Source organism: Bos indicus, chromosome 12 (genome assembly GCF_029378745.1).
Source record: "Bos indicus isolate NIAB-ARS_2022 breed Sahiwal x Tharparkar chromosome 12, NIAB-ARS_B.indTharparkar_mat_pri_1.0, whole genome shotgun sequence".
In the NCBI taxonomy this organism is placed as follows: domain Eukaryota; kingdom Metazoa; phylum Chordata; class Mammalia; order Artiodactyla; family Bovidae; genus Bos; species Bos indicus.
The window spans coordinates 31,451,214-31,463,461 of record NC_091771.1 but is presented as its reverse complement, the minus strand read 5'-3'; the positions used below and the strand labels follow the sequence as shown (position 1 = coordinate 31,463,461).

General features: G+C 49.2%; 1 protein-coding gene across 1 annotated transcript in view; it reads right to left on the bottom strand.

Moving 5' to 3' along the window:
- Nucleotides 1-3,949, bottom strand: part of FLT1 (fms related receptor tyrosine kinase 1) — a 205,037-nt gene extending 201,088 nt beyond the window's left edge. Inside the window, exon 1 of the mRNA XM_019971466.2 lies at nt 3,494-3,949. Coding sequence (XP_019827025.2) covers nt 3,494-3,947 — 454 coding nt within the window. The 5' untranslated portion in view covers nt 3,948-3,949. The remainder of the gene's footprint in view (nt 1-3,493) is intronic.
- Nucleotides 3,950-12,248: the final 8,299 nt, after the last annotated feature.

Below are 12,248 nucleotides of genomic sequence, written 5' to 3'. Positions count from 1 at the left end.
ATCGGCTGGAATCAGGTGTGTTTCACTAGTGACTAAGCAAATCCAACATGATTACTAACAGCAGGGTAAAGTCCGATCATCCTTTCAGCCCCAGCTCTGGCATTGCAGGGCTTATCACCCATTCTACAGGCAATGCAGTTAAGGGAGGGAGAAAAAGAAACACTGTTCGGTCTATTTCCTGGAATCATTCATTGATTTTTGAGAGTTGGCGAAGTTTCCCTAGAAGTAATCACCTATCCTAACATCTGAATTTTACATAGGAAAACACAAAACTGACTTATTGCCAATGTCGACTTAAAAAATGCACAACATGCGAGTTGCCAGTTTAAGTTTAACTTGGGACAAAGTGAGGACTGCAGCCCGGGAGACAGCAAGCACCTCAGACAGCTCTGAGAAACTGCTCCCAAGAAGCAGGGCGGAAGGTCAGTATATATGAAATTTTGGTGACAGGGGAGTACATGAAACCAGCCACATATTCTTCCAGAAGGTTTCGACTAGTCTCACGAAGCTGTTGCTGGTCACGAGGAACAGTCATCAGCATGCAGGATTTTAGTAATTGCCTAGATATGGAGAGATACAAGAATTGGGCTCGTAAAATCGGCTCCTGAGAATATCTAACTACCTGAAGACCTGTCCTGCTGGTCTCTCCCCCAGCACAGGGTGCCTCACTCATGCTCTCCCACCCTGAGCTCCTCCAGGGGATGTTGAAGGTCAGCAGCTGCATTAGCACATGATTTAATCCTTGTGGAGGTAGGTGTTGAGCACCCAGGGCAAGTGCCAATTTGTAGTTGACAGTGGAAAAGCAACTGGATAGCCTATCACAGAATTTAATAGGGAAAGAAAAAACTTAAAATAGTAAATGAACAAGGGCAAAGTATTCAGGAACTAGAGTAGGCGACCACCTACAATTTATCTGCAATGTGATCCATCATTTGGAACACCAAAGGTACTCTGTAATTAACATTCCAAACGTGCAATTCTGGGAAAACAAAACCAAGAGAGTGTGGCTTCATAAACTTTGGCGAAAACAAGAAAAATTGCTATGCAAATTAGTTGGCTTTTGAAAGGTTACATTCATTTTGGAAATGAGAATTTTTGTCATGTGCATTTTGATTTTATATCATTAGCTCCCCTCAGGAAATTTGCGAGTGAGGTATTTCCAATTAGTTGTAGCAAGTTGTACATGTTAGCTGCTCAAAAATGCAAGAAAAATGGGGAGTTGACCAAAAGGGTCTGTGGCTTTCGCAAAGGTGTGGTGCCTTAAAATATGAAAATGAGATTGTGAGCTGGAGAAATGAAGACTAGTATCCTTTTTAGAGGAAGAATTTGCAATAAAGAGGACCTGGAAGTATCTGAATTATTGATATGTTTTTATTTCCCAGGATATCTGGAAGAAGGTAAATATATTTTTTGCAGGGGAAGGCCGTTCTCTTCTGTATTAAAGAACCTCTGATTATTTTATATCTCAGTGCACACCCACACACTATTAATACCTCATAAAATTACACAGCACCCAACAGTAAGCAGAGCTGGGACCTGAAAAATCCACAGAACAGAAACTTGGCCCCTATCTAGACACCGTTCCCTAGACAGGAGCCCCTTCCTCAGTCTGAAAGCCCTGATGAAGTTTAGAAATTAGGTAGCTGATTATCTTACAGGGAGACAGCTGTGCACCCTGGGGAGAAGCCTGTGTGGTTTGCAAAGTCCCCATTAGCAATTAGAAACCCGAGCAGCTGATAGAACGTTTCCTATACACGCAGGTGAAGACATTCTCACCATGCCAATGTTTCTCTCCCGCTTTCTCCCTATAACACATATGTATAAAAATGTTTTTTTTTTTTTTAATTCACAAAAGAGTTCCAAGATTTCTGCCTCATTTAAGTAAAATGAAGAGGAATCATAAGAGAATCTCACTTGCGGTTCAGAAAAGCTTCCACGGATCTAAGCTGCTTTTAACCACGAACAGAGCTATCCTTTGCTAGTTTTTGAAACAAAATAAATCTGTGTGAAGCAGAAAATCCAATAAACCATATACATTTTCCTCCATGTTTTGGATTCACAGTAATTTACCTAGATTTACTTTTACATAATAGACAGATGGACTTCATGTAATTAAAACGCTCCAAGCAATTATATTTCAAAATATCGTGACTTTGCAAACCCCCAAATGTATTTTTGAGGTAAAAAAGCAGTACTCCACTCAATATAGTTGTTTTAGCAACACTTCCAGTTTAGAGCGCGTTCTCTCCAATTACGAATCCGTTTTGCCTGTCGGTTTAACAGTTTCATCCATCTAACTGGAAGCATTACTTGTTATTTAGAAACTGAAGGATTACTAGTCTTCCCACTGAGAAAGAATATTTAACTGTTACTACCTTTTGAGTTTAACAAACATTAAAAAATATATATGCCAGCCCTCTCGCTTTCCTTCTCAAGAATCTTTGCAATAACTTATTTTATGTTACTGCATTTTAGTTCACACTGTATCTTTGCCCCAGGACGATTAAAAGCCAGGCGCTCCAAAACCTGGCTCCCTGCGCCCACCGAGGCTGAACTAGGGATCTTGGCCACTGAGCCGAAACGGCGAGTTCGAGCCCCTAAATGCCCTAGAGTTTTGGCGCCCCGCTGGGGGCTACCTCCACACTAACCCGGGGGCAACCTTCTGGTCCCGCCGCCAGTTTCCCCAACACCGGGCAAAGGCGCGGACCTCACCGATTCCTCAAATCGCATCTTTTGTTCCAAATCGTTTCCTTTCAGAACTTAAAAAACTAGACTTGCAATTCTGAAACTTAACTGGATTTGGGTCCTCAACTGCCGTCGGCGGTCAAGGTCACTCAGGTCAGCGACCTGGGCGAGTAGACCCCTGGCCGAGTTTCCACTCCGGTTGGCTGCGCGCAGCGCGCTCAGGCGCCGCGAGTAACGAGCGGCGGCGAAGAGTCGACGCCGGGGAACGTTCCCCGAGACGCGCGGGCTCGGGAGCCCTGAGTGGCTCGAAGGGTACCAGCTGTCGCCATCTCCTGGGATCTGTGTGCTCCCGCCGGGCACGCGATCCCCTCCCCAAGGGCTCACCTCCTTCCCTCGGGAGACGCTACGTCGCCGTCAGTGCCCAACATCGCCCAGCCCCCGGGCAGCCTCGCAGGCATCCTCGGAGCCGCTGTTCCGGGGGGACCCCGGCGGACCCGGCCAGGCCCTCTGGGAACAGGCTCTGGATGTCTGGCAGGTCCGAGCTCACGGCACTCCCTGAGCCCAGAACCGGGGTGGGGGTCAGTTGGCTTGCGGGAGGTCTCCAGGCGCCAAGGGGCCGCCTCAGCGCGGAGCCGAGCGCGGCGATGCTCGCGGACCCCAAATAGCAGCTCTCCGGGGGCGCCCACCCCGACGGCCCGCCGGAGGAGAAAGGACGTCACGGCCCCAGGCGGCTAAACCGCAACTAGTGTCCCGATCCCCTCGGAGCCCTGTCCCCAACCCGCCCGGGGGGTGCCCGGCCGCGCCTCACCTGTGAGCAGCAGACCGCCAAGCAGCGCGCACAGCAGGACCCCGGTGTCCCAGCAGCTGACCATGGTGAGCGCGACGCGGCCTGCTCGCCCGGTGCCCGCGCTCCTAGCTGGCGCCCACCGCAGCCGGTTCCTTCTCGCTCCGCCGCCGCCGCCGGCCCTGCTCCCCGGGCGCCCCTCTCCGCAGCCCCAGCAAGAGACAGCCACTTCCCCCGGTAATCCTCGGAGCCCGGCGTTCTCTGGCCGTTGAGTTCCAGCCCCGGGGCCGGTTCCGAGCCGCCGCCGCCGCCGCCGCCTGGGAGGAGCCAGGAGGAGTGTCGCTCCGGCGCGCTCCGAGCCTCCACCGGACCTCGATGAAGAGGAGCCGAGGGCGGGGGCGATTTTTAACCTTTCCCCTGCCCACTTCCTACCCCGGCACCTCCTTCCAGTGACGTCAAGGGGTCCCCCACCCCTCATCCGCCTCCCCACCTACCCTCTTCCTCCGGGACCTGACTCCCTACGGCTCGGGAGTGGGCGGGGGCCGCGGCGGGCGGGGGCGGGAGCGCGCGTGGGGAGGCGCGGGCGGCGGCGCCCCTGGGGCACCGACCTGCAGGTTCAGGGTCCTGGCTCCGGGCTCCTGCCCCTCTCCCCTCCTCCTCCCCTTCGCTCTCAGGAAATCCTTGCTGTCTCTCTCCGCCCGGCTTACTCAGCCCTGGGGGCCGCCCGAAGCTGGGAAGGGGACGGGGCTGGCCCTCCACTGCCCGGCTCCGGGGGCGGAAAGTCCGACCCTGGGAAGCGAGCCGCGCCTCCGAGACGGTGTCCTTGGCACGGAGGGGCGAGGCGCAGGCAGGCTCCCTCCCCGTTTCCATGCTCTTACCGCGCCATCCCGCCGCCCGCCCCCTCCGCCCCCGCGACTCCCCCGACTGTCCCCATACATCTAGGACGGCGCCGGACACCCTGGGCACAGGGGTCCGCGCCAGGAACGCCCGCGGGACCCGACGCTTGGCTGGCACCTTCGAGATGACCGCGAAGCCGCCGGGGTCCCTGGGGAGCGTGTCAGTGTCTTTTCGGCCTCACAGATGAACCCGCCCAAGTCATTTCCTAAACCCGCCGCTTCTAGAAGCAAAACAAGCAATAACATTACGATACCTTTTCAAAGGCCGAAACGTGAAGCTGCTCCTGCAACGTTCAAGGGCCGAGCGCTTGAACTTGATTAAATTCTCGAAAAGAATCTTTTCTGACGGCAGCTTGCTCCGCAAGGCGAGTGACTCCACTGCTCTTCGAACAAAACCCAGTGAAATTAACATGAGGCACTAAATCATTTGGGATGACACTAATTCCACCTTGTTCCCCAATTATGTCTCCATTACCTCATAGGCTGATACGGTCCCAGGCTCCACGGAGCAGCCCAGTCTTGCCTCTGTAAATACCGCTGGTTTGAAGAATACTTCTATTGGAACTGCCAGATAGTCACGATAAAAGGAGTGTGAAGGCTCCTAAACCCGGGGCCAGCGACTCTTCCTGAAGGACTGGACGGCCTCCCGCCTGGCAAGGTTAGGCAGAGTTGCCACACCTGTAGATGGCAGTGCAAGGAGAGGTCCCCGCCGCGGGCGCTCCACGCGGCAACAGCGCACCGAGCGCTGGGGCGCGGGAGTCGGAGCCCCACGCGGCTCCGAGGAGAGAAAGACCACGCGGAACCTGGGCGCGCCTATCGGCTTCTCCACTTTTGCTGCTTTTCCGGGGCTCCTCTCCCCTCTCCCTGGCTCTTTCTCTCTCCTCCCTCAAGCTTGACTTCTTCAAAACCGCAGTATCATTCCGCGAACACTTCGTTAATTACGAATCGCAGGGTTAGAGGCTGATAACTGATCTTTCTTGCGACTGATCCCTCCACCCTCGGTCACAGTCTGGGACACACCCGCAGAGCCAAGGTGTCCCCCTTGCCTCACTTCAGAGCTGCTTGTCCGTCCCATGCTCTATCCCCAGAAGAGGCTCCGCATCGCCCTTCTACAGCGCCTCTTGGAGCCGAGCATCGTGTTAGGGCCCCAAACGCTGAGATGGGAAGATGTCTTCCCAGGGGCTTAGTTCTGGAGAGGAGATTGATGCGTCAAGAGTATACGACATGACAGTTCGAGGATGCCAGTGCTGGAGGGAGCTTGAGTCCAAGATGGGCACAGAGATGAGGCGGTCTTTCCAAGAGCTCAGGAATGTTTCTTAGGAAAGACACTTAGCTGACTCCGGGGTGGGGTTGTGTGTGTTGGTGGCAGCGGGGTGGGGGGGGGGCAGTCCATAGGACAATCTATAACAGTTTATTACAACCCTTCAAATGCTATTTGAGACACAACCCTCCACATGCCTGCTGCCAGAAATGAATCTACATCGAGTTTATTTGTGAAGCCAGAAGGGTTATTTGATGGACAGCTGAAACAATTTCATAACCTCAGACGTCCATCAACAATACTAGTATATTGTACATGCTCTGTCGCTCAGTCGTGTTCCCACTCTGCAAATCCATGGACTGTAGCCCGCCAGGCTCCTCTGTCCATGGGATTCTCCAGGCAAGAATACTGGAGTGGGTTGCTGTGCCCTCTTCCAGAGGATCTTCGCCACCCAGGGATGGAATCAGCATCTCCTCCATCTCCTGAGTTGGTTGGCAGGCAGATTCTTTACCACTGAGCCACCTTGGAAGCCCATAAGCCACCTGAAAGCCCATATAAGCCTGGAATATTGCTCAGCGATTTAAGGTTAAAGAGTCCCAGTGGAATCTAACTTAATTTATACCAAAAACATTCTGCATTGAATTATCTCACACAAATTTCCCAACTATCCTTTTGATAATTGCAGGCTTTTAATTATAGTCGATGGCCACCTGGTGGCTCAGAGGTTAAAGCATCTGCCTGCAATGCGGGAGACCTGGGTTCCATCCCTGGGTAGGGAAGATCCCCTGGAGAAGGAAATAGCAACCCACTCCAGTATTCTTGCCTGGAGAATCCCATGGAAGGAGGAGCCTGGTGGGCTACAGTCCATGGGGTTGCAAAGAGTTGGACACGACTGAGCGACTTAATTAATTGTAGTCAGCAATTTATTTACTATTTCTTATTTTGTTACTTGTATTAGCCTCCTCACAGAGAACTCAAGATGCTACAAGTTGTCACAAGGTTTTGTTCTCATTTCACTCTAGCTCATAAATTTTAGCATTGAGAAAAACAAATAGCTAAGCTAAAATGATGGAAAATAAAGGTATGGCTCACAGCCCTCCCCACTGAAAACAGATAATACTTTTGGATGAGAATAGGCTGCAGCGCTCTTCCAACTAAATCACGAAGGAAAGGGGTTTTATAGATAATAGTGATGGAAAAGATCAATTTCAATGTGCCTGGTGGGTATAAAAAGCTATTGAAATACACTATCTGCTTGCTTCCTGCTCAGATACAAAAGAACATTTCATCTCCTGCAAAACCAGACACTCTCTCTTGTTATCAGCTACAAACATTCTCTTGAGGATTCCTATTCAGAGGCAGACTGTTGGTAAAACCAACAGCTTTAATATTCAAGACCGAACAATGATATGGGAGCATCATGTGAGAGGCAGGAGGGGACCCAGGGCCTCGTCCTCCTTCAGTGGACCAAGTGTGGAGCCGATCAGCTTCTAGTCACAAAGGCTCAGTCAGGACTTCTTCATCCCCTCGTAGGTTAGGTGGTTTCAGAGCAAAGAAAAACTGCTCCACGCTACACACTGCGTAGCATACTTATGTGTGGTTGGTTATAAGAACCAAATGACTTTTTAAAACCCTTCTGTGTTATATGAAAAAAAAAACAAACAAACAAACCCATCTCCCAGCACATCTCTGCTTCACAGCTCAGCCTCTGAGATCTGAGTAGCACATGCTCACAATCTTCCTTAGGGAAACTGCTGAATTCACCAGGCAGGTACTACTCCAATGCTGATAAGTTCTGATGGAGTTCCTTAGGGAACCTCCACTTACCCACCACTCTTCTTTTGGCTCCACCTGCTTCTCTCCATCCCTGCGCACCTGTTCCTCACCTAGGTTGGTGCTGCTGCTGTTTATCTCATTTTGACTGATTCAGGCATTCAGCTTCTTTTAGAGCCTGTGTCTCCCAGCTCACTATACTTTTGTTACTGCAGCCTAAGATCAAAGGAGCCCTTTCTGTCAGCCACTTTGTACCCTGGAGGCTTGCGGGACATGCTCTTGGTTAAAAGACCCGAGGCTTTTTCATTGGGAGCCGTGTGGTCTCGTTATACTGGGCCAGTCATAGTGTTTGATGACCCATATTGCAGACACTTTGACACAGTTTTTTAAATGTTCTTGTTTCATTTAGTCTATCTTTCTGGCCTGTTGAAATCTTTCTGATCTCCAATTCCGCCATTCAGCGCATTTTCTATATGTCCTGCTTCACATTATCCAAAAAATAGGATAAATGTGCCTTCTGTCTCATCATTAAAATCACTGCCTAAGGCAAAGTTCAATGAATGGAGAGAGGGAAGAGTCTGCAGAAGTTAAGTAAACCAAAGTATTCTGTGTCATTTTCTCTAGCTGTGAGCTTCCCAGGTGGCACATGGTAAAGAATCCACTGGCTAATGCAGGAGATCCTGGATCGGGTAGATCTTCTGGAGAAGGAAATGGCAATCCACTCCAGTATTCTTGCCTGGAAAATTCAGAGGAGCCTGGTGGGCTGCAGTCCATGGGATCGCAGAGTCAGACAAGACTGAGCACTCATGCAGGCATCTCCAGCTGCATCTTCACCATGGGAGGCTGTGTGTTAGCTTTTAACCATTTACCATGTTATTATTCAGGAATGGTCCTTGCAAGAGGTAATAAAACAGGTGAGTTTTATTCAAGGTATTTTAGGAAAGTTAAAAAAAAAAAAAAGCTCAGAAGGATATAATCAGAGAAGACTGGGGCAGGAGAAAAGGCAAAACAGAAAAAGAACAAATACCTAAAGGAAAAGCAGCTGGCTAAGGAAGCCTGCATAATGGTTATCTATTCAGTAGATTGAACAACTTTTGCCAAAGATTAGTTTTATCTCCGTTTATAACTTTCGGCTACTGATTTTTACTTATTTTTTTTAATGACATTACTTTTAATATAGGGCTTCCCTGATAGCTCAGTTGCTAAAGAATCCACATGCAGTGCAGGAGACCCTGGTTTGATTCCTGGGTGGGGAAGATCCACTGGAGAAGGGATAGGTTACCCACTGTACTTTTCTTGGGCTTCCCTGGTGGCTCAGCTGGTAAAGAATCCACCTGGAATGCAGGAGACATGAGTTCGATCCCTGGGTTAGGAAGGTCCCCTGGAGAAGGGAAAGGCTACCCACTCCAGTATTCTGGCCTGGAGAATTCCATGGACTTTATGGTCCATGGGGTCGCAAAGAGTCGGACACAACTGATTTTCACTTTTAATATACTCTTAGTTATAAAACATTTTAGACAAATGCAAAGATGAGAGGGCTGGGGGATGAATCATAACCCCATCATCTCAGCAAACCTACTGTGATGTCTTGCTATATTTCATGTTAATCTTTTCTCAGAGAGTGCATTTTTCTGTGTTTCTATAGAGCCTTCATAATTATTATATTTAATAGCTATGAAATACTATCCTTCCGCTGGACACTTCACTTTCACCATTATAAATAATTCCAAAATGAATTTGACACTGGAATGTTTTTTAGTCAGTTAAGCACATACAGACACTCCGTATCCATTCCTCTCCTCCCTACGAGCTGCTTTCATATACAAACACACACACAGTCACACACACACACACACACACAAGTTAATATTCTCGCCTCACTTGAGGCTTGCACCAGCTTAGTCCAACAGTGATCTGGCAACCGATCAGAAGGAAAAGTTTTGTGGTGTGGTGCATAATCCAGAAAATGTATTTTCTCATTCAGTAATGAGAAAAAAAAATTTTTTTTTTGCACCCATACACAATCCCGGGCCAGTCTTGTTGAAAACAGTAGCGTAGAAGATTTAACGAGTGCCCTCAAAGGCCTTACAGTTTGAGACAGCCAGATTTCATGAAACATTAGGAAACAATTTACTGCAATTAAAGCAATTCTACAGCAAGAACAAGATACAGTTGTGAGCACAAAAGGAATTACTGATCACTGGACTGGGAAACGGTTTTGATGGTAGTATCAGATTTGTGTTGGCAGAGATGGGAAGGCGTCCTGACAAAGAGAAAAGGGAAGAAACCCAACTCCGATGGGGGGACTGTGTGGGGCAGGGGTGGCCAGTGGAGGAGGGAGAGGACCAGGGAATGGGGAGACAAGCTCCAGCAGGTAAGGCTGAGGGACCTGGACCACCCGGTGTGTGTGGTCAGTTGTATGCTGCTAAGTCGCTTCAGTCGTGTCCGACTCTGTGCGACCCCATAGACGGCAGCCCACTAGGCTTCCCATCCCTGGGACTCTCCAGGCAAGAACACTGGAGTGGGTTGCCATGTCCTTCTCCAATGCATGAAAGTGAAAAGTGAAAGTGAAGTCACTCAGTTGTGTCTGACTCCTAGCGACCCCATGGACTGCAGCCTACCAGGCTCCTCCATCCATGGGATTTGCCAGGCAAGAGTACTGAAGTGGGGTGCCATTGCCTTCTCCGGGTCAGTTGTATAGGTAAATTTAAATGTGTCCCATCCTGCCAGTCCTAGGAAGGGATGGTTTAGGATGGTTAGACTAGCATATCGGGGATTAAAGGGAAATAAAACTGAAATGAACTGAATAAACTATTAAATAAACCTATGAAGAAACCAGCTATTAAGAGGCAATAGTTCCCTGAATCACACAGCAAATTCCCACTGGCTATCTGTTTGACATAAGGTAGTGAGTATGTTTCCATGTTACTCTCAATTCGTCCCCCCGTCTCCTTTTCCCTCTGTGTCCACAGATCTGTTCCCTATGTCTGTGTCTCCGTTGCTGCCCTGCAAATGGGTTCATCGGTACCATCTTTCAAGCTGGGGCTCTGTGACAACCTAGACGGGTGGGAGCGGGTAGGAGGTGGGAGGGAGATTCAAGAGAGAAGGGCCATATGTATACTTATGACTGACGCGTACTGGAATATGGCAGAAACCAATACAATATTGTAAAGCAATTATCTTTCAATTTAAAATAAAGTTTAAAAAGAAACAATAGGATAGAACTGTAACAGTTATGGGAAGGACAAACCAAGAGGACAGGTGGCTCTGGTGAGTAGATCAGGGACAGGATGGAGAGAGAAATTAACACCGAGGTTGAGGTGAGGAGGACAGAGGAGCCCAAGAGGAGCCTAGAGAACCCCAAGTTTCCAAGGAGGACTCCAAGATCTCTGAACATTGCCGGGAAGGGGAAGCTGTTGCGATGGGGGCGGGGACGGGGGTGGGAAAAGCAGGGACAGACTTGTTAGTTTCCACCAGGTTGAAGTGAGTGGGCAATTGAAAGCAGCCTACTTTATTTTCCTGCCTGAGCCAAGACAGGGTTTAAAGTGATCCAGTGGCTCAGGTCCAGACATTTTAAGGAAGTAGAAATTCATCATCCGATTGCTGTATCCTAATGCTGGACCAAAATCTTATTTACTCAGAATGTCTGAGTTTTATGCAATGGCCAGGCTGTAACTAGGAAGTTTACTAAAAGCCATGAGTTGGATTCCCACATCTGGGTGATCAGCAGAGCTCTCCTCTTTCAGCCCTTACGTCTTCCAAAGTTCCCCTTCCCCAGACACAGACTCTGGGCAGGTCTGCTGGCCACTTCCGTGGAAGACCATCCCTTTCCTTCCTGCATCTCTTCCAGACTCCTCCCAGATGTCCTTCTCATGCGTGTCAGCAGCAGCAGAAGTCAAGGAGTCACTCTCTACCCTGGACGGTGGGACCATCTGAACCAGAAGTCAGCTAGAAGGTAGGAGCATGGCCCTAGAACTTCCAAAGATACAAAATCTGGCAAAGCTGGCATCAGATGCAAAACAAAACAGGCTTTCTTGGCAAGCATCCTAGGCAATTTAGGAACAGAAAGACGATACTGTAAGACAATTGGCCGATTTTTTTCTAGAACGTGTGAAGAAGCTGCAAAGGTTGGAAAAAGAAAGATTCCAGAAGACTGAAGAAGATAAAACATGGAATCATAAAATTTTAAAGTACAAATGAATCTCAGAGAAGATCATGTCCACACACTTGATCTCTTTAAGGAAACAGGCAGAGAGGTGATGAGCTTTGCCTACAGTGAACCTGAATCTGCAGGACCTCCTTGGGCTTATGGATTAGACTCCACCCTCGCCTCCTTCTCCAGTCCCCAGCCCTTCTGGTCTCTTAATACCAAGTCTATTAGATGGAAGGTGAGTGCTGGTCCCTAAAGACCCACTGCTCCATCCCCTGGATGAGCATGAGATGATCTGATGAATCAGCTGATGCTAGGAAGGACCTGCCTGCAGGTCAGCTCAGATTTGTCAGGTCAACGTCACCACCTTTGGGCAGATGGTCACCTGCACTCAGAAAGCAATCTTAAACAGAGAGCCCAGCACTTCTGCTAGTCAGGGCAATGGGCAGCTCCTGGGCAAGCCTGCCAGGGGTGCTCTGCCTCTGGCTGGGCCCATGACCTTGAGCAAAACCACTTAACCTCCTTGTGCCCCAGTCCCTTATCCTGGGATGTCAGCAGGGCTGATGATATAATGGGGTTGTCATGATGACTAAAAGAGAAATCCTTTTAAGCATTTATAATAGTTCCTGGACCAAAATAAACACTAAGTGCTAGCTCTTATGACATGGGTAAAGTTTGTTTGGCATGCCCCCTGCACTC